Source organism: Takifugu rubripes, chromosome 13, assembly GCF_901000725.2.
Source record: "Takifugu rubripes chromosome 13, fTakRub1.2, whole genome shotgun sequence".
Taxonomy (NCBI): Eukaryota; Metazoa; Chordata; class Actinopteri; order Tetraodontiformes; family Tetraodontidae; genus Takifugu; species Takifugu rubripes.
In genome coordinates, this window is record NC_042297.1 from 17,556,151 (window position 1) to 17,576,491 (window position 20,341).

The 20,341-nt window shown below is 41.7% G+C and overlaps 1 protein-coding gene and 1 long non-coding RNA gene across 3 annotated transcripts; one reads left to right on the forward strand and one right to left on the reverse strand.

Annotated features, from left to right (window-relative positions):
- Nucleotides 1-1,879: 1,879 nt before the first annotated feature.
- kif18a (kinesin family member 18A) lies at nt 1,880-20,302 on the reverse strand. Of its 2 annotated transcripts, none has more exons than XM_029846070.1 (18): nt 20,073-20,302; nt 19,054-19,390; nt 18,189-18,346; nt 17,938-18,042; nt 16,406-16,516; nt 16,054-16,251; nt 14,451-14,627; nt 14,289-14,363; nt 14,107-14,204; nt 12,391-12,553; nt 11,575-11,739; nt 10,489-10,610; nt 10,110-10,384; nt 9,334-9,390; nt 2,899-3,262; nt 2,711-2,803; nt 2,480-2,577; nt 1,880-2,382 (listed from the first exon to the last, which is right to left on the reverse strand). In XM_029846070.1, exons 2-18 carry the CDS (start codon nt 19,367-19,369, stop codon nt 2,246-2,248), a joined length of 2,712 nt encoding a protein of 903 aa, XP_029701930.1. In that variant the 5' UTR covers nt 19,370-19,390; nt 20,073-20,302; the 3' UTR covers nt 1,880-2,245. The 2 variants fall into 2 exon arrangements, with proteins under 2 accessions (XP_029701930.1, XP_011608445.2); XM_011610143.2 differs by having other exon boundaries at nt 19,960-20,302.
- Nucleotides 14,895-15,901, forward strand: LOC115251984 (uncharacterized). The gene is made up of 3 exons (XR_003890446.1): nt 14,895-15,077; nt 15,168-15,249; nt 15,447-15,901. It is a non-coding gene; the product is annotated as an uncharacterized lncRNA (long non-coding RNA).
- Nucleotides 20,303-20,341: the final 39 nt, after the last annotated feature.

Genomic DNA, 20,341 nt, shown 5'->3' on the forward strand with positions numbered 1-20,341 from the left:
GTTTTATTTCATACTCATGTCTTATCCTTGATGTCGCAACATTGCATGTTCTGCACACAAATGTATGTGGTGTAAGCAACAACCCTTCCTGGACCTGCTTTACATGCCAAATTCAGAGTGCATGCTGGGAATTTCCATAACCCCCATTTAAATATTTGCATTGAGTGTCACGGGACGGGCTGACATGAGCGGGAGCAACTCTCTGCTCATCGCTCCTGGATTTGTGGGCTGGAAAAGTCCATTTTTTCTTTCTCCTGAACGCACCATTGCTCCCAAAATGACAAAAACCCAGGTGAAACATTGTTTTAATTAAATTTAAATTACTAATTGGATTTCGCTGCTTTCAGAAGGAGGCTCGGGCAGCAGGAGCGTGCTCTTTATGGAGTAACGGCGAAGAAAAGTCATGGAATAATACTCTGAGGCACTGGGGAGGCTGAGTGCTGCTGCTGCTGGCCGTACATCTACGTGCACAGCGTTGGCTTTTAGCAGCCTTGTCTGTTTTCACTCATCTCTGACTCTGCAAGAGGCTCCTGAACCGCTATTAACCTCTCAGTTCGGTGCAGGAAAAAAAAAAAGCAAAACAAACAAACAAGAGAAATCCAGTTCTACCTGTTTGAGTTCCACTGAGTGGGACCATTTATACGTGCATGTGCTCTCGTAGTAACATGGTGGCCATCAATTAAAAGTGCTGCCTTGAAGGCGATGTGCCATTCAGCTCCCCGTCATCTTTAACAACATAGAAATAGGAGAGATTAAACAATGGGTCCGACATGATCTGAGATTCTACCTGCAGTTGCTAAGCAACACCCACCTCCAACCTCTCGATCTGCCCCATTGGTCAGCAAGAAAAACGCACAAGGTGCCTCATTGGTTAAGAGAAAGTTAATAAACTTCAGTCAAGTCCTGCCTCCCTGCGTACACACACACACACACTCACACACACACAATGAAGAAATTCTTGTGAATGAGCGCGTGTGAGGGTGTTGGTGCTTGCGCAATACAGTGCTGATATATGCATTGAGCTAAAAATAAAGATCACACCGAATGCCGTGCCACTGAAAGTTGCTAGACTGAATTCAAAGTGACAAATCTAGTTCTCTCCAGACGTAGCAGCCAGGTCCCACCCTCATCAGAGCGCTGCTTTTTCCCTTATTTGATTAAAACAACAAAAAAAGTAATAAAAGCGTGTTTCTAACAGTTCTGCACATCTGAACAGGAGGAAAAGTGAAAAACACGGTTCAGTGCAGCACTTATCGGGTGAACTCTTCGGGCGAGATCAATATTTTCAGTGATTATCAACATTGGTTTTATTTATAGGCATCTTTGTGAACGCTCAAGGATGCCGAACACAGCAAAGGACAGTCAGAAAAGTTCAAGAGTAAAGAGAGAGTAGAGAGAGACTAAAAGCAGAATTAAATCTATCAAACGATTCATTAAATCCAGAAAAACAACCTCATTTCACTTCCAAACTCCTGATTCAGGGAGAAAAACCAGCACATTTTAGAGCAGCCTCGCTGCTCCAAGGAACGGTACAGGAAGTCATTCCTGCCGTCCGCCATTAAACTGTACAATTCACTCAAACCAACTCAACAATAATTGTGTAATGTTTATGTTGTAATTTTATTTCTAATTTATTCTATATTTATGTATATATGCTTATAATATGTATATATTATATTATGTATATATTATATATATGCTTATAATATATGCTGTATATATGCTTATAACATTCTAATCTATCTGTATTTATTTTTTTCTGTCTCTTTACTCTGCATTCGCTGCTACTATAATTCAATTTCCCCACGGGGATGAATAAAGTCCATCTTAATCTTAATCTTAATCTTAAAGATGATTAAAGAAAAACAAGGCATCCACAAATCATCTCACAATTTTATTATAAAATATTTACATCCTCATTTTATTAATGAATAGGTGAAGTTAAAACCTGTGGTTCATATGCAGTCAGTGGTTAATGGCTACCAGAGGATGAAACAGTACATCAATATTCAGGTTTTTTTCATTTGAGTGTACATAATCTTTCAAATCTAAAGGCAGACGGAGCAAAAATGAAAATCCGTTGCTAAAAACTCAGTTGCTATCTAATAAGTTTAACAGGAACTATACACACTATATACAGTCAAGTAACATTGAGTGTGAGGTGAAGCGAGGGCAACAAAGAGCTATTATTAAAAGATACGGATGGAAAAAGGCTTGAAAATGAAGGTTTTTAGTCAGCGAGGCCTCACATTCGTTTGGCCACTCGTTTTAACTGCTGGGACGTTTTATAGAAAAGTGATTTTGACTTCTGAGGCTTGAGCACGCTGAGATTTCCTTCAGAAATGCTCCTGACGACCCGTTTGGGCTTGTTCTCCTCCGAACCTGGTGACGGAGAGTGAAAATGTTACAGCGACAGTTAAAATAAATCCGAAGAGTGTTTTGCTTTTGGTCTGAACGTGTTCTTCGGGAGCGTTTTTACCGGTGAACCGCTGCACTCTGAGAGGCCTTCGGGACTCCGAGGTGTCTCTCTTTATTCGCTTCGGGGCAGAAAACTCCTGAGTTAGTTCTTCTTGGATGCTGTTGCAGCAAATCGCAGACAGAGAAACAGAATATTACACTCGGATTGTCCATGAAGGCACCAATCCCTGACCGGGATATCGAAAATAAAGTCACAGGACACTAAGTGGAACAGTGGTGAGTGGAACATTACCCCCTAAACTTGCGCTTCCCTTGTGCAGCGGACGTCATGTGCATGTAGGTCGGATTGGCTCGTCTCACGTCCTGTAAAGACGGGGCGGGTTGTCTGGAAAGTACAGTCACAGCGCTGAGTTTGGACACAACAGAGACAGACAATGTCTGAAAAAGATGTGAAAAAGGACTTGGAAAAGGATGGCTTACCTTTTGAAGGGAACTTGGTTCCCCTCCTGGGCCCTGCCAGCGTTTGGTAACTGGCTGGGACCTGAGAGCCGGCTGGACTCACAGGGACTCCCAGTTCTTATGACAATGGTGTCATTACAGGCAGTTTGGTCAATGTCCAGAACCTCAAAGGTCATGTTGGGATCCATGTTTGGTGGGAGGACCTGAACAGCCTTGTGTGGAGGTTCTGGAGTGCACTGGAGTGGCAACATGCCCTCATCAGAGGCCTGGGCCTTGCTGGTGCTCAGGGGGCTTTGCGGTGGCAGCGACGCGCACAGATTTCTCCTGATGGGCATTTTGGGAGGTGTGTCCGCTTTCACATTACCGGTAGTCTGCATCCTTTGACCTTGAATGGAAGAGCAAAGCAAAACGACATCAACAAAAACAGCAAAATAGCTCGATTTCACCGTTAAAGTATGTAAAAGCTGCCATTATTCAGTCAAAGATGTCTAGTCCAATCATTGGTTGACTTTTCAGCCTCACCATCTTCACCTTAACAACCAATGAAGGATTTAGGCCCCTTCAAACTGAAGTAGCAGGTTTTTCTCCTTTCTCTCTTACAGTGATTATGATACAGGCACACCGTCTTGAATGGGTCCTCTGGGGGACTTTGACTTCCAGAACCTCACTGGGTCCCAAAGTCAATGGTTCTGATTCACAACCAGTTCCCAGAGAAGATCCAGAGAAGAGCTTCTGGCACCGTATTCACACGTGCACCTCATTTCTTTCTTTTTGAGCCCGTTCACACATGGAAATGCTGACAGGAGGCGAGGTAAGGCGTCCCGAGAGGCGGTAAAGCGGCGTGATGACTGCATGCCGCCAAAAGCAATAAAAACAGAAGAAAGTGCGCTCTCTAAAGTGGTCATTGAGGTGGGCAAATATCTGCCCTCCTGCAGCCCCGTTCCGTTTTCAGTGCCCCACATTTCAAAATATTTTTTCATCGCATGAATCATAAAATTCAGCGCATTAAGAGGGGCATTAGAAAAGCTGAAGGCTGAGCTGGACTGTTGAAATGAAATGGAATGAAAAGGAGTGCGAGGCCGGAGCGCTGCAGGAAGCTTCCCTGTAATATTGCTGCTTCAACTGATGCAGAATTCCCAGGAAGATTCCCAAGTCTTCAAGTCAAAACCTGTGACAACTGGAAAGGCTGTGCATGAATAGTGGTAAAATAGCGATGAGGTAATCAGTATAAACTTCAGTACGGTGTGGTAAGCTAGTAAAACAGGCACAAAAGCATTTATCTGATTTTATATGGAAGCAGATTAACATCCTACTTGTGTGGGAAAGAACAGCGTCATTTTTTAGGCCTTGACCTGATATGATGACACAATTTTCTTGTTAACATTCCTTTATGATTGAGGAGGTGAATATAAACTAAAACAAGTGTGGATAATACACAGTATTTACATTCAGGTCATCTGAATGCATGATTCCTTCCTGCCTTCTTTACATTGTGGGAATGACCTAGTTTGTAAGAATTATGCTTGCAGTCCAAATTGTGCATAAACAGGCCAGAAACGCTAATGATGAAATGAGTCTTTGCATATCCAAGTGTCTAATTAGTGTTTATTATCTAATGTAGCCCATGTAAGAGATGTACCAAACAAGAAAAGAAAGATGGAAACAAGACTGATAAACATGGCATAAACAATGAACGGCATGAATTAGAAACTCTATTAGCGCTGCAAATGAGGAAAGAGGTTGATGAATGGACTCAAATCTACATTAGATTGAACACATGTGGCCGATAGGATAACCAATAACTTCAAATATTGCATTAAAAAAAAAGAGTTGATGAAAACCTGAGGGGGAGAACCTGAGCAAAGACGGATGCTTTAATATTCCATAAAAAGATTTGTTGTGTTCACACTTGTTCCCTGTCTCTGAACCTTTGCAGAACCCGAGCCGGAGCCTTCAATCATGCCCCCGTCTCTGCGCTGGACTCCACTGTATTCACCAAATCCATTGATCTGATGTTCATCATTCATCTCTGGTAGCAACGCTGTCATGGCTGCTGCTGCGACACCACTGCAGGCCTCTCCCTTGGAACAGGAACTTTTAGGGGCCTATTATGGTCCCCGCTCAAGGGTAGTTATTAGGATTGGCCCCAAAATTCTCCTGGGGGTGGTTGAGGCGTACTTGGTGCCGATTGGGTAGACCTAGAGCAGGAAGTGATGCGGAACCCAGCAGAAGAGGAGTGTTAACCCAGCAGACAGTAAATCTCTTGTACACAGCCTCCATGTGCACCAACCTACCAACCAGAAACGCTGCAACTGCCTGTTTCTTTGTTCCTCTGGTAGTTTTAAAGCACCGAACCCGTGCTGTTCATGCAATATTTATGATTGGTACACCGGCACAGCTCTTTCTTCCCCAGACCTGTAGGAAACTTTCTCTTAGAATATCCCACCACCTCAGCTCCTTCCAGATTTACACGCTACCTCGTTGTTTTCTTTATTAGGGTTTTTGCTTTTGCTGGCTCACACGGGGGGGTGACATCACGCTCCAAACTGTTGCACAACAATTACGCTGCGATTGAAACGCGGGACGTCGGCGAGGGACTCTACACCCGCGGCGGAGACACGACCATCGAGAGGGCCAAGTGAGAGGAATGGTTCTTGTTCCTGCCCCCAGTATTTAGCGGGAACTCCCACAGTGGAAACACGCCTAAACACTGACTGTTTTAAGAAATGTGTAATTTTATGTCACGAAGATGAAACTGAGCAGTGAAACAAATTGTTACCCAGCGTCACGACGCTCGAACGTTCCTCATCCACATGCCGATTATTTATTTGATTTGATTATTGCTCTGGTCACTCGCCATGCTGATAATTTTACCCCCTAATCTCTTTGATATCGATGGTGGATGCAGACTCAGCTGTTAGCAGTTACTGTGATTACTGGCCTGCTTGTAAAAAGCGGCTGGATTTGGCAGAACGGCCAAAAAAAGCAAACGAAACGGAGAGAAAAAGAATGAGAACGACAAAATGGACAAGAGTAGTGCCTGCTGTTGGCACAGCTGGTGGGGGGAGGAAAAGGGAAATCTGGTCCCGGGATCACGTCACAAGATAAGAGGCGGACTTAGGAGCGCGTGGCCCGGCAAATCACAGCATCGTTCCCTCTAATTTTTCGCACAAGCAGCGAGTGTGAGGAATGCTGGGATGTGCTGAAATCCCAAGGTAACGATGGAGGTCGCAGCACGCTAGCAAAGTTCTTCTCAAACAAGCGTGAGTCGTAGTTCTTGTTTAGTTGTTTAGGCTATACTTATTATCTTCTTAACTGCCTCTTAGGTTAAGAAAGTCCAACACGGCATCGCAGACACGGGTGTGAGCCCCATCAAAAACTCCAACAACCCCAAGGAAACCTGCTCTGCCCACAAATGCCCGTCTGTCGGCCAACAACGAGCCAGCATCCAGCGGAAAGCGAACGAATCGAGCACCAATACGAGGCCGTGGGAGTGGCCTCTGCTGTCAGAGGGTCGTGACAGACCCAGGTCACCGTCACATTTTCCCCGTAGCCAGGTATAAGTTTAATCTCTGATATTATTGTGTTACTACCCTGGGTGGGAATTACAAGTTCATCCCTGATGAGGTCAACCACCATCATTAGCCCACGATCAAAGCTGGTAGCATCTTATTGGCTTCTTGAAAGTCCTCCTCTTAATAGTGTTACCTTAGGAGCTCTCATGAGGCCTAAGATGCTTAATGAATAACTTTCATCTTACCAAGGGAAAGAACTTTGAACAATCTTACGGTACTATTTGAGGAATTTATCTTAGAATATCGTCACAAAGAGCAACTTTTAGTCTTAGAATTCCTTGCGAATACGGTCCAAGGTATCCGAGCATGATCCACTCCAGCTCTTTGCTCTGGTAGCAAATATCCATGAGTGCAGATGTGCCTGTGAGGTAGTATAGATGTAAATGACTATATGTAACTAAATGACCCAGTGTGATCGACCCAAGGTCATTAGGCTGGAGTCGGTCCTGACTAACTTAATATAAATTTGCTAAGAATTGGAAAATGTGACTGGAATTAATGGATTATGGTGTATATCCTGTATGTTCTTGCACTTTAGTTGACCTCTTTTGTGTTTCACTTTTTTGTTCCAGGCACAATGAGGTTAGAACACTTTGTATTATATTATGAACATCTCCACAGTCGAGGCATTTCCTGCAGAGGTGTCCAGAGGGTGACGGAAGGAGCTAAAAATGACGCCACAGAAGAGGCAGGGATACTAAATCACCTGTGAAGGACTGATTTATACATTACCTTAAATATCAAAAGGCAATATTTAGCAAGTGTGAGTCACACTTCAGACAGCACGGAGCAGGGCGACAATGACAGATCGTCCTTTTCTCTAGCAGAGGAGTTGTCCCCTGCAATAAATGGCAGCAGCGTTCCTTCAATCACATATTTTTGGCTTGTAGGGGATTAATACATGCATGAGTTGCTATTTCTGGTGGAGGCTGCACTGAATTAGGGTCGCCTGGTTGCTGCTGCCTGTTTTTTATAGTGCGCCTTCTCTGGTTGGTGGAGCGGAGGAGTTTACGTCTGTTGACGTTTTTCCCTGCCCTGCTGTAGATCTGCATTTTCATGAATGGAGCTCAAGAGGGATTGGGAGACTTAGATGCTAGACAGACAAAGAAAACATTTGAGGGTAGGAGGGGAGGAAAGGCAGGGGAAAAAACATTTAAAGCAAAAGAGATAGCACAGCTCAGAGAGGAAAAACGGATGAGAGAAAACGGCAACAGATCTAAAATGGTGGTAATGACTAGATGAATGAATGAACAGTGATCGAGTGATTAATAGATACGCGCCTGCAACACAATGTTGGAGGGCAGAAATATGTGTTAGACTTTCTCACTGTGATGATTTGCTAAGAATCAGCCCATAAAGAGTTAATGCTCCTTAAACCCCCCCACTCTAAAGTCAGTGAATTTGATTGGATTTGCAAACTGCTGGGTGGAGCTATGTCTAATACCACACTGCAGTGAATGCCATTAGGGTCTGAGGAGGCAGAGGCTGACAAACAGTGTCAGGATAAGATCAGAACAGCCTGTCTGAATGACAAAAGCTCCATAGAACCTCAATGTACAAAACATAAAGTGGTACCCCCTCCGGTGTGCACTACTGTGGATTCATCAGAAGGATGAATTCGGAGTGCAAATCACAATCTCTGGGGTTTTTTTTAATAAGAAAATATTAATGTGATGTAAAAATATGCTCGAGTATTTTCATCAAGGTGCAGCTGCATGGTGCCCAAAAGGAGATTTATTTAGATATCAGTGAGGTTTCATGTCTGTCAGCTCATTTTTTTAAATTCAGATTTGTTGACCAGTTGTGTACTTATACCTGTCCGTTATCTGATTGGTTGTCATTAATGTGGAAATGGTGAAAAATGTTAGCTGGAGCGTGTCGACCTTTTAGCCTTTCACCCTGCAGCTGTAGTGTTTCAAAACCCGTTTCTACTGGGGCCTGTTGCGAGTTACCCTGTAATGGGTCACGATCACTGTCCTACATGCTTGTTTGTGTTTCTATGATGCAAATGATCTCCCTGCAAACTTGTTATGCAGAAGAGTGCTTCATCACAGAACCTGCTGCCTGAAATTGGAGGAACATAGATCCAAGTGGCGAACAAGATAACAGGCTTGAAAAAAAATGTGACCGCCATGAAAGAAACAAATGCAGGTGCTGACACACTGGAAGGACCAAATATACATGTGTATAAAAGTGTAAAGATAAAAAGAGCCTGCAGAAACACGCCGATGGTTCGTCAGGTGTATACGATTGTGAGGATGGCACAAAATATTAGATGAAAGGAGCTGGCGATTTATCAAAGTTACAAAGCAATCATCAAAAATGGCGATGCCCCCTGGTGCTCCTCATGCTTCCTTTGGCAGGAACTCCAGGTCATCTGACGTGAGTCGTATGTTTCAAAGTACATTTCCCACAATATGTTTCGATGATATGTGGACCAGCGGCTGCAAATGTCATTACAGCCAATAAGAGCTGCAATGTTTCACAAAGGCTTCTGTTACATTTCCCCACAGGTTTATATGTACAATTTTCCCTTGAGAAAAGTGGGTGTGAGTATTGACATTATTTCATTATTCAAGGTTTGGCCCAGACGCAACATCTGACGCACGACGATAAAATCCAAAGATTATTACATTTACAAGTTTTTCTTTTGAATTTTACAACTTAGAACAAGTTCTTTGAATGAATCAGTTAAAATGTGTGCATATGTCCTCTACAATGACGCACATTTTTTTTATTGCGTTGGGCAGGTGTGATGGATTGTGTAGCATGTGAGAGCAAATAAGTAAATTAATCTGGGAAGGAGGGATTAACAGGTATACAGGGATTTTAGATTAATGACTACAGTATGTTATAAAGATGGGGGAGAAAGGGGATTTACCTTTTGGTGAGGCACCAATATTGCACGATAACGTTCTCTTTGTGCGCTTCTCTGCACCTGAGAATTAAACAAAAAGAAATCAAAAATGAACACAGACTTTGTAAGCTTATCAAAGACAGATCAAGCATCTGATACATTTTGTGTGATACCAGATTAAAATCATTAAAAATATATAGCACTACCACAAAGAGCTGCCTCTAAGGCCTGCAACAAAGAGTGCTATTTACCCTACAAAAGGAATTTAGAGTTCTTAATTCACTAATTCAGTTTTAATGTTGCTTGTTAGTTTACATTTTACTTGTATTCAGTAAAAGTGTGAGTTTATTTATAAAGTGTAACATTTAAAAAGTGGCTTTTTCTCTCTTGTTGGAGCATGTGTGTGAGTGTGTGTGGGAGAATTACATCCTTTGGCCTTTGCTGATTAAGGTGAAGAAATGACTTTTTATGATTTACACGAATAACCCAAATCAGGTTTTTCCCCCCTTCTGTTTGTGATGGAGGTCACATGATCACAATACTGTTGATGAATGGCCTCTGGGATGGAACCCAGCAGTCAGAAGAACCAGATAAGGAATAAGTGAAGGTTAACAGAAAGTCGTTGCTGGATTGAGAGACCGCCATTTGCTTTTTCAGCCAAAATATTGAGAAATTGTTGGTGCAGAAAAAACTACTCAATTCCAATGCCTGATTTTGTGATTTTCTCTCAGGGTAACTGAACATTTGGCTGCATCTAAACATGTTAATGCAGTAAACAGGATTACGGTATGACAACTTACTACAGGGGCTATTTGAATGGTACAGCAGCTGGGAAAATGACAGGGCAGGTGCCAACTCCAGCACGGTGCCTCCCGTCTCATGTCTTCCTTCTCCCTTCTTCTCACTGCTCAGAGGGTTTCCTGACCCTCCCTGGTCTGCCCAAACTACTGCTCGTTCTCTTAAGACCAGGTTCTTTAGTTCCTGGTTCTCTGTTTCGTCTGTTGCTGTGATCAGTCCGGCCCTGTTCAGTGCAGCATAGCTTCGGCTATACGCTGGCAACAAGATGTTCAACATCCTGAAAAGCAAATCAAAATATTATATTGTAAGAACACTCGGGAGAAAGTTGTGCGGATGTCCTGATAAAATTATTTTAATGTACTGGTAGTTATTTTAACTTACTTTTGCATACGCTTGTTCTCTTGATCCTGCAGTGCAGTGAGCTTAAACATCAGCTCGATATGCTGTTCCAGATCATGTACCTGCAGCCCCAGTCTGTGGCAACGAAGACCCTTTTCTAGCACCTGAACAGGGAGGAGAATAAAAGGTCAGACAGCCAGATGAGGCTAAAGTCAGTCTGTACTAGAGGAACATTCATTTAGAATTAGGTAGGAACGCTTGGAAACAGAATAGTTGACTGTAGACAAGATAAGATGCAAACTTCTGTTTTCGGGCACGTTTCATTAGAAAATGTGTCTGTTCAGGATGAGGGAGGCGAGAGAGAGAGAAAAAAGAGAGACTCTGACGTAAAGAAACTACGAAACAACAGCAGAGAGAACATTTGACCGGCTGGTGCGTCATAGTTCTGGGTCAGTTCCTGGAAGAAAGGATAAAGAAGAAAAAAAATAACACGGGGATGGTTTTAGGTAACTGGCTGCTGTGTGAGGGATGAGTAAAAGGTATTGATTTATTCTCTTCAGTATCAACGAGTGAGCTGGAGAAATAAAATGAGCGCGGTTCTAATTACTGGGAGAACAGATGGGAAGAACAGAAAGACAGTCACGACACCAGTGGAGACACAGCCTACCTTCCAAAATAAACAAACAAAAAACACAGAGCGATGAGTTTTGACAGATGAAACCCACGTTGGAAGTTTTTTCCCTTCGGTTAATCACGATGAGGTGTCTTATTTAATGAATACTGGCCATGTCATTCTGCCGATAAGTCACGTACCGGTAGTTAAGCTAGTTAACTCACCACTGCCTCTCTTCATGGTTAATCAGGTACTTATATACTACTTAAAACTGTAGTTTATGTTTAAAAAAGTGTATTTAAATATTAGGAAAAGTGTTTGGAAATTTTTAATAAGTTGAATATTCGACAATGAAGGTGCAAATTCACACAAACTTCACGTACAGTTGTATAACTTCAAGATAGACAAAATGACTTTAATCTAAAAGGAGCATATTATAGCTGATGTAGAGCTCATCCCTCATGACTAAAATACCTAATAGCACTCATGCGGAAAGGTCAGTAGTTCTTTCTTACCTCCGAAGTGTCTTCGTTGGTCTGGAGAAGCTTAATGTCGTTCTCTACACGATGAAGCCAGCCGTCGTTGTCGAGCAATCGCGTTTCTGCCTCCTTCAAACGTTTGCAGATGTGCTGTTGCTGGGCGCGTAAACTTGCAATCTTCCGCTCGTATTTACAAGTGGCCTACAGAACGCAGCAAAAGTAATTACAAGTAATTACGTAAGTAAAAAAATAATTTACGATTACGGAAGTTATCTGGCTTTTCCAATCAGTAAAGCGTATCTGGCATATGATCATTAAAGCTGAAAAGTACAGAATCATCCCAGCACACGTATGCACTTCTGAATTATACCACAATGTTGGGCATCATTTGTTCAAATTCCTTTGTTTTTGTGCTTCTTTCAATCACCAAAGAGTTTGCAGATCAGTGCGTTCAGCTTTTTTAATTAACATTTTTGACTGTACTGTAAGGATAAGGATAAAAAACTTTATTGATCCCACACCGGGGAAATTACACGTTACAGCGGTAGCCCGTGGTGTACAATACAGAAAAGTACTAAAAGAAACAAATAAAAAGACTCTTATATTATGTACATTATGTACAAGTGGAAACTGAATGTAAATTTGCAGCTATGCTGCTTTTTCTGCTCCAGAAGACATTTACAGTAGAGCAGCAGAGAGGAGCCAGATACTATGGAGCAGTGACTCTGTCCTGTAGTGTTGTAAATGAGAGGCTAAGGCAACTATAGGGAACAGGGCAAGTAAGTGTTGACTCAGCAGCTGATTTTCTGCAGGAATGTTGGGTTCTTTGGCCAACGGTGCCAGCATCAGTACCTTCTCAGTCTTGTCTTTGGCACAGAAGTGTTGGACATACAGGTTGTCCTTCTCGCAGTAGTGCTGGCGCAGCTCGTTCTCCTTCAGCTGTCTCTCCAGATCCAGCTGCTCTCTCCTGATTTGGGCCCGACCCGAGAAGACTTGCTGTAGAGCTTCCGACACCCTGGAGGGAAGAGAAGAGGAAGAGAGGGAACAGAATAAAGAACGGAGTTTGAATGTCAGTGACTTTGTTCAGTCAAGTCTGGCTTCTGGGAATAAAATAAAGGAATCACTGGATAGAAAAATACATCTAAAAACACAACAGCAGCAGCAGCAACAGCAACACTAACAACAATAATATATACAATGCAAGGAGTGGATGTGATTATATTCCTTTAAGTCCCATATCTGGCACGTGCGATATTCCGCTTCAAGAAAACGTGCACGTTTAACTATATTGAAGGCTTAAGTGACAAACTTCTCACTTAGGATTCAAACCTCTCTGGGCTGCAGCAGAAGGATATTTATAGCTATGTGATGTATGTTTTCCTGGGACAGAGGTTATTTCTGGGTTGGATGCAAGTGCCTGTCTGGTTGAGTTAAAGCGAGAGGAGGAGACAGGAGAGGCTGCAGGTAAATAAGACTGGAGAGCTGTCACTGAAATGTGACTGCACTCTTCAATGTAACTCCAGTGACGTAGGAGACGTCGTGGCCTTGCTAGACTGTTGAATTTTTAATACTGTGAGAAGCGTGCGGCTTCTATTCAGGGCCTCTCGCTGTGTGAGTTGTGAATTCTGATGCCAGTGAATGAAATGTGTGGGACTCATTCAGCTTTTCTATATCCCCCCGCCCCAACCCAAACACCCAGGCAGATGGCACTGAGTGAATTAAAGATGTGACTAATTTAATGAAGTAACTGTCTGTATACTCAAATATAGGCTCTATATAGCTGCATCAAATCCACCTTTTAATAAAATGAATCCAACAGGAGCTGGCTGTCCTGCAGTCACACATTATGCAACTATTAAATGAAAAATTAAAAGTGACATTTGAATTATTTAAATTAAATATGAATGTAATTACACTGGTAAACTGGCTGTCTTTGTATTAAACTTTCAGGGTAAGAAGAATAGACTTTTACAGAGGTATTTTGTACATATAAATCGTATTTACTCTGAACTTTACTGTGGTTTCAAACAATAATCATGTCTACTGTAATCTAGGATCCTACTTGAAGGTCAATGACCAGCTATAATTAACATTTTGGAATGAATATGATTAGGGTCTGGCAGACTGTGCAGAGAAAACAAGTCTGCTCCTTTAAACCAAATAAATATAGCAACAAAATGAAATTAAACAGAAAAAAAAGGTTCATTTAAAAATTCATCTACATGCTCTAAAAGGTTAGTAAAACCTAAATGTTTCGAATTTGCTAAGGTGTACAATGATTACAAAACCTTATTTTGACACTTATTTCTGACATAAAGTGCTAATTAAAGCCATTATATCAGCATGATATAAAAAACGTCTGAATTATTAGATGTCAGGGCTGCTATGATAGACGTGACTGCTGTACTCAAAGCAATTTAGCAGCAGTTAATCATGGTGTGGAACAGAAAACAGGAAAAAAAGAAAACAGGACTATATTCTGTGTTTCAAGGAGTGACTGATATGCAACAATTTTAACCACAAGTCAATACAGTTGGTGAAATCCCATCAACATGACAAAAGACTTACCTTTTGACTTCAGTGTGGTTCTGAGAAGACACCTTAGACACACCAAGCGACGAGTTTTTCTCCTCATATGCTTTTATTTTCTGCTTCAACTGGAGAATCTTTTAAGTTTGGAAAAAATATAAGATTAAATGATTATTTGAGCATCCTTTACAAATTAAGAACTGATAGGTATTTCACATTACCTCTTGCCGTTGCTTCTCACATATTATTGCGTACTGGCCAATGTGACTGTCCAGGCTGACAACATTACTCTTCAGCTAATATGGGAGGAGAGAGACAAAGACTGTTTAAAAATAATTCATACATTTAGCAAGATGAAGGTATTCTAACAATCAGATACTCACCGAGGACTTAATCTCCTTAGCCCTGTTAGCATATTTAAGCGTGTTGTGAGTATCATCATAAGATTTTGAGGAGGGGCTAACGTTGGCAATCATAACAGTTCTACAGTTGCCACCAAGGGAGTCTTTAAGCAGCCTTGTAAGCTTGCTGTCCCGGTATGGTATATGAGCTTTCTTACTCTGAAACAGAAATATAAGTCGAAAACATGAGAATGTTGACATTTTGGTAAAAAACCCGAGCACGGCATGTAAAATTTACATCATGCAGCTGGTGCAATACTTGTTTAAAACCTGAGTTTTCTGTGATGACGCAGTTGGGTTAAAGGTTTAAGGTAGGGGGAGATTTATAACAATAGCCTATACAAACCGTTTCCTGCAGGTTTTACTACTCTTAAACATTTTATTGTTTGATATCAAGTAAATACTGTAAAATGTGTGCAATTAACTGCCAGTTTTGCTTTTCACTGAAGCCCAAGGTTTCTTTGTGAGCACTTCTATGTGTTTCTTTTTCAGGAGCAGACGCGTGTCTTATGGTAACCACCCGCGAAACGGTCTGGAATCTTTCTGCAGCTGGTCTGTGAACACGGCTCAGTCATTAATAATGGCAGTAGATAAAGCGCAGCTGCTTAGGTGAGTCATAATCTTGTTGACACTGAGATAGCAGATAGTCTCATTAAAGTTAAGTCACATGAATGTAAAATGATATCTTCTGGTTTACAGCTGTGGCGGCGATGTGCTCTCAAAACCATTAAACCTACACCGGGATTCAAAGTTCACGTTAGTTCCAGAGAGGAGAAACAAGGTAATGGACAAAGTTGCCCTTTCTGACATCTGACAGAAGTATTTAATCATTTGTTCTGAGGGTCTCTGGGTGGCAGCAACAAATAGAGTTGGCAGGTTCTGTCTACACAGACTCCAGGAACTACATTCCCACAACTCTGAGCTACACATTGTTTGTTTTGATGATGGTTAGAAAGGCCATTTTTGTGTGCACCACAGCAGAGGACAGAAAATGGAACAGTGAAGCCGAGGTTGCAGACGTTCGTCTCACTCAAACAAATGGGGTGTTAGCCCAGACACAAGTGGCAACAGTCTTCTTCTACAACCAGTAAATGCCGGAGCACCAAGAACCATGGAGATGGACTAACACAGGAGTGTGGACAGGCGCTGGACATCAAACAAACATGTCAAAATACGCATTTCATCTGCAAACGTCTACACTTGCACGGAACTGGACACGGAGTCATTTTCTATCAGAAATGAAGAAACCTGTTGAAAGGGTATCGTGTTACAGCCTGGCTGTAGTGCACTTCCTAAATGCATGTGGCTACTTGTACCTCATCTCCCGAGCCTGTAAAATGAGACGACTCCTTGACAGGTTAATGTATGCAACTGGAATGAAATAATACCCAAATACTCAGCTGACACTCCACAGGCTCTCTATTTCACGTGGATGCTAGTGGCTAACACTATCCACTTTTAAATCATAAAGTAGAAGAGAACTAAATTCAAATAAACGAACCCTTCATGTGAATGTTGCATTAGATTGGGGAAAAAAAAAAAATCAAATCTAGCCGATTTAAGAAAATATAATGTGTACGCTCACCTTTGGGTCAGCCAGAGCATTAATGACATTTCCTAGAGCAAGGAGTGAGCGATTGATGTTAGCGCCTTCTCGCAGCCGTGCCCCTTTGGCATTTGTGGCACTGGCTCGCTCCGAGCCAGCCAGATCGATCAGACTCATTTTGGCAATGCAGACGTTGTGGTTTAGACTGGCTGTTTTGTCTTGCTGCCTCAAATATATCTGGAAACAGCATGAATCAGTCAATTGTGTGATCATTTCTAGGTGTTGTACATTTGATAGACATTACCAATTATCCATCTGCCACTGATTATTTTAATTTGTTCAATGTTACCTATGCTTCAGCCTTGTGTTTTCAGCATGGAGTCTTAAATACCTGAAATACAGCGTGAGACCTGGACGAGGTGGCATTCATGTCAGTTGGGTGCTGTGTCCTGTTGCGATTGCCAGAATCCAAAGCTTCAAGGATATGCTCTGCAGACTTAGGCTGGAGAGCAAAAACAAGAGATGCTGTATGACTCAATAAAAGGCACGATTTAGAACCACCACTGTGCATCTGCACACCATAGCAACAGAACAACATTAAGCACTGTAGGTCCCCTGCTTAAGCCGAAATATTATTTGCCTTTAAAAGAACTACATTCTATCAATTTATATCCGTCTCTGGTGTGTGATATATTTCATATAGAGTGGGTAGAGAATTATTGTTTTGACACTGAAATTAGCACATTGATGGAGGATTTCCTAAGGCATATTGATGTGCCGTTGATATTTTCAATATTGCCAGCAGTCATGGATCTGACCTCCTGCTGGTTTTCCCCTCCCCTACATCACCACATTTACATCGTCATCATTACACTGAAACAGTGTGATGTAACATTTTCAGTCAGTGGTGTAGAGTGGGACTTTGGCGCTCTAAAAAATGTGCCATGGCTTGTTCAGCATTGTCTGTGGGCCTTGACAACATGGTGGAGGCTGTGGAGGGCACCAGGAGAGCAGCTACCAAGCTGGAGACAGTCAGGGAGTTTGTCAGTATTGTGTATATATATTAATTAATATATATACACAATTAATATATATAAATTAATATATTAATTTGCATGGTTTATAATAAGGCCTCGCAGTGCATCACATCTACCGCTCTTTCAACAGACTGGCAATACTTCCATAAATAACTGTGTCCCACACAGTGGCGGAAATTTACAGCTGAAACTCTTTTCTCCTTGGATACTGAGAAGCTCATGGATCTCCTGATCTCACCAGCGCGCCTCCATGATCGATAAAAAGGTGTCCTATATCGCTAAGCAAGCTGTAGCTGTGTAAATTTTCTGTGGTTGCTGGAATTTCTTGAACGTGACGTACTTCACATATAATAAAAAGTAAAAGCTCCTTTGGAGATCGGTCTCAGGGACATCAACAAGATCTTATGGGAGTGGAAAAACTTTGAGCAGCTTTTCTAACCCCAGTGCAAAATCTGTACCAGTGCCATCGGGCAATTTAGTGGGATGGCGCAGGAGTCTTGTAGGCAAGGGGAGGCACAAATTTACAAGGTCATTTAACCCGGAACCAAATACCACAACAACCCTTTTAGATTACCAAAAACACCCATGTCGATCTGGTACAACGAGGGATTTTCATGCAGTGTGAAATGGGCATTATTTATATGTATGGGACATTTTACCCTGCAGCAAATAGAACTAAGTGCGTTGATGAGCCTCCTTCCAGTGGAAGCAGCGGATGTGTGAAGGCAAATTTGAAATCCAACATTTAACACCACAGTGACTCTTACTGAGCAGTCGACTTTCATGGTAAAGACATGCAGCAGTTCCTTTAATGTGTGTATAAAAGGGCTTTTTCAACACGTTCATTATGGACACCAAGCTGGGATTAAACCATACTTTTACTAACCTGGTGAAGTGTAAGGCCCTGAACAACCACACCTTTGGAACTGTCCTCTCTAACTGCCAGAGGGCCAACATTAGCCAACAAGTCTCTGATCTGTTCATTATAAACCTGCAAACAACAAATATTGTTAATTAACAGAAGCAAAGACAATAATCTTTCTCCATAAATAAACTAACCACTAGTAAAAAGTCAACTGCATTATGTTTGTACCACAACCAAAAGAATATAATGAGCAGAAAGATTAGGACATTTACTTCAAGATATGAGAAAGCAACAGCAAACTCCTTCTCGTCCTTGGCATCATCCATGCGCTTGAACAGGTCTTTCATTGTGCGGTACATCACACCGGGGTCATCCTGGGAGCCTAACATGGTGTGTGTCTTGCCTGCTCCAGTTGCACCATATGCAAACACTGCAATGAATAGCAGTTAAACAAAAGTGATTGTTCGAGGCTTACCGAGCACGATAGACTGCAATGGTAAAATAAATTTAAAAATATCACAAGACACTCACGAGAGGAGTCCACATGATCACATGATTATTTTTATACTTTTTTGAAGACACCAAATATTGGCCTTTGTTATTGGTTTCATTAAATTGCAGAATATGGTTTAAAAAAAATAAACATTAGGCTCAATCCAGTAGCACCAATTGAGGCAGCTCAGAAATGCACTATTCGTGCACACCAAATGTAGCAGATAGCTTAACTGTAACGACTGTGTCATAACCATAGTGCTTTGGGATAATAGCATCAGAACCATGGCTGTGAGGCATTTATTTTTTTTAAAGATCCCCCCGCCCCCCCTCCAGAAATTCAACATGTCACATCAACAGAGAACACAACAGCTGTGTCTGGCTCACGCATTTGATACACATTTCCTACTACGCGTTTCTAATTCCTCTGCAAAAAAAGTGGAAATTACAGATGTTTTCCAGAAGTCTTCATAAACGCATTGCAAAAACTTCCAAACAGGTAGAAACTAGTAGAAAACATGCCCTCATTGACCCCTGAGTGCAAGTATTGCAGAGCAGCATGTCACCACGTCCTAAGCAGTGACGGCAGAAATGGAGGTGTGAGCACATGAGTTTGGTAGAAAAGAGTTTTTCTTTCTTTGTTACCTGTGCAGTTGAATCCATTCATCAGGCCATCCAACACTGCTTTAGTGGTGTTTTCAAAAATGTCCAGCTGAGTAGAGTTTTCATTAAAAACATGGTCAAAGACGAACTTCAGGTCTTTCTTAGCTTTCTTGGTGATGTTTCGGTTGCGAACACGTTGTGACCCAAAACACGACACGTCCTCTTTCTTGGGGTCAAAAATGAGCATGTGATTGTCCACAACCTGGACCACATTTTCATAGTTTTCTCGCTTCTCCCTCTCGTTTTCAGGCCTAACACGGACAACAACTTTGACATGGCTGCACACGTCGTTTGCCATTGTTGTTCCCTTGAATCGTTCCTGGAAAAGAAATCAAGGAATCAATAAGATTATTTGGATGCATTATTTGGTATATAGCAAATACTAATTTCTTTTTGAACAATTTAATTTTAAAAAAATGAAAGGGAGCAAATAAAAGAATCCAGTGCTGGAATTCAAAGAATTGGAAGAGAAATTTAAGGTGTAAACATGCCACCTAATTTGGGATTTGATGTACAAGTTAGGTTGTTGAGGAGACAGTTAAGGTTAAAAATGGTGGTCTTTTAGGAAGATATAACCCCATTTTCGTACAATGTGTTCCAGTACAATATCTAATACATTGTCTTAGTAACACGCCTGTATTTTTATGTAGATTGTCAGACAACCTTATAGATAACAGATTAATTACTTATTACACATGCATTATTCACATGGACTAAGGCAACTTGAAGTGTAAACTAATGCAATATAAGCAATGAACAGCTGTTTATCTCACTAAAAACGAAATGAAACAAATCAACCGAAGGATTTGGGTGGAGACGACATAATGTACCACTAGCATCCATACCAATGGAACCTTACTTATAATGCCAAAAAATGCGTTAACTCACACGAGTCTTTAGTTGCAAGCAAAAGTCGCCGTGTCGGAATGAAGCAACTCAATTACAGAACTTATTGCACTGTGACGTTTTTAAAAACCACAACGACTGAATGGGATATCCACCTCTCTGACGCTACATTAGCTGTTAGCGGCTAGTTGGGTCAGTCAGATCAACACAACCTCCGACACGTTAACATTGTTTTCCTGACGTTGGGAAAACTCAACTTCCTTCCCACAAACTTGGCTTCACCTCATGACTCCGTTAACACCGTATGTTCGCCTTAAACATTTCATAAAACAGAAAACAATTCGACCAAGGAAGCTCATGCGGCGGTAGCTAGCTCGAGCAGCGCCAATATTTTCAAAAACAAGCCTTCTTCCTCTGTCGCAGC

Coding starts and splice junctions, on each gene's coding strand:
- kif18a (XM_029846070.1), bottom strand. CDS start 19,369: ATGGCAAACGACGTGTGCAGCCATGTCAAAGTTGTTGTCCGTGTTAGG. Junction 16,517..17,937: donor AGGGCCTTACACTTCACCAG/GTTAGTAAAAGT, acceptor TTTGCTCTCCAG/CCTAAGTCTGCAGAGCATAT. Junction 2,804..2,898: donor AACCAAGTTCCCTTCAAAAG/GTAAGCCATCCT, acceptor TGTACTTTCCAG/ACAACCCGCCCCGTCTTTAC.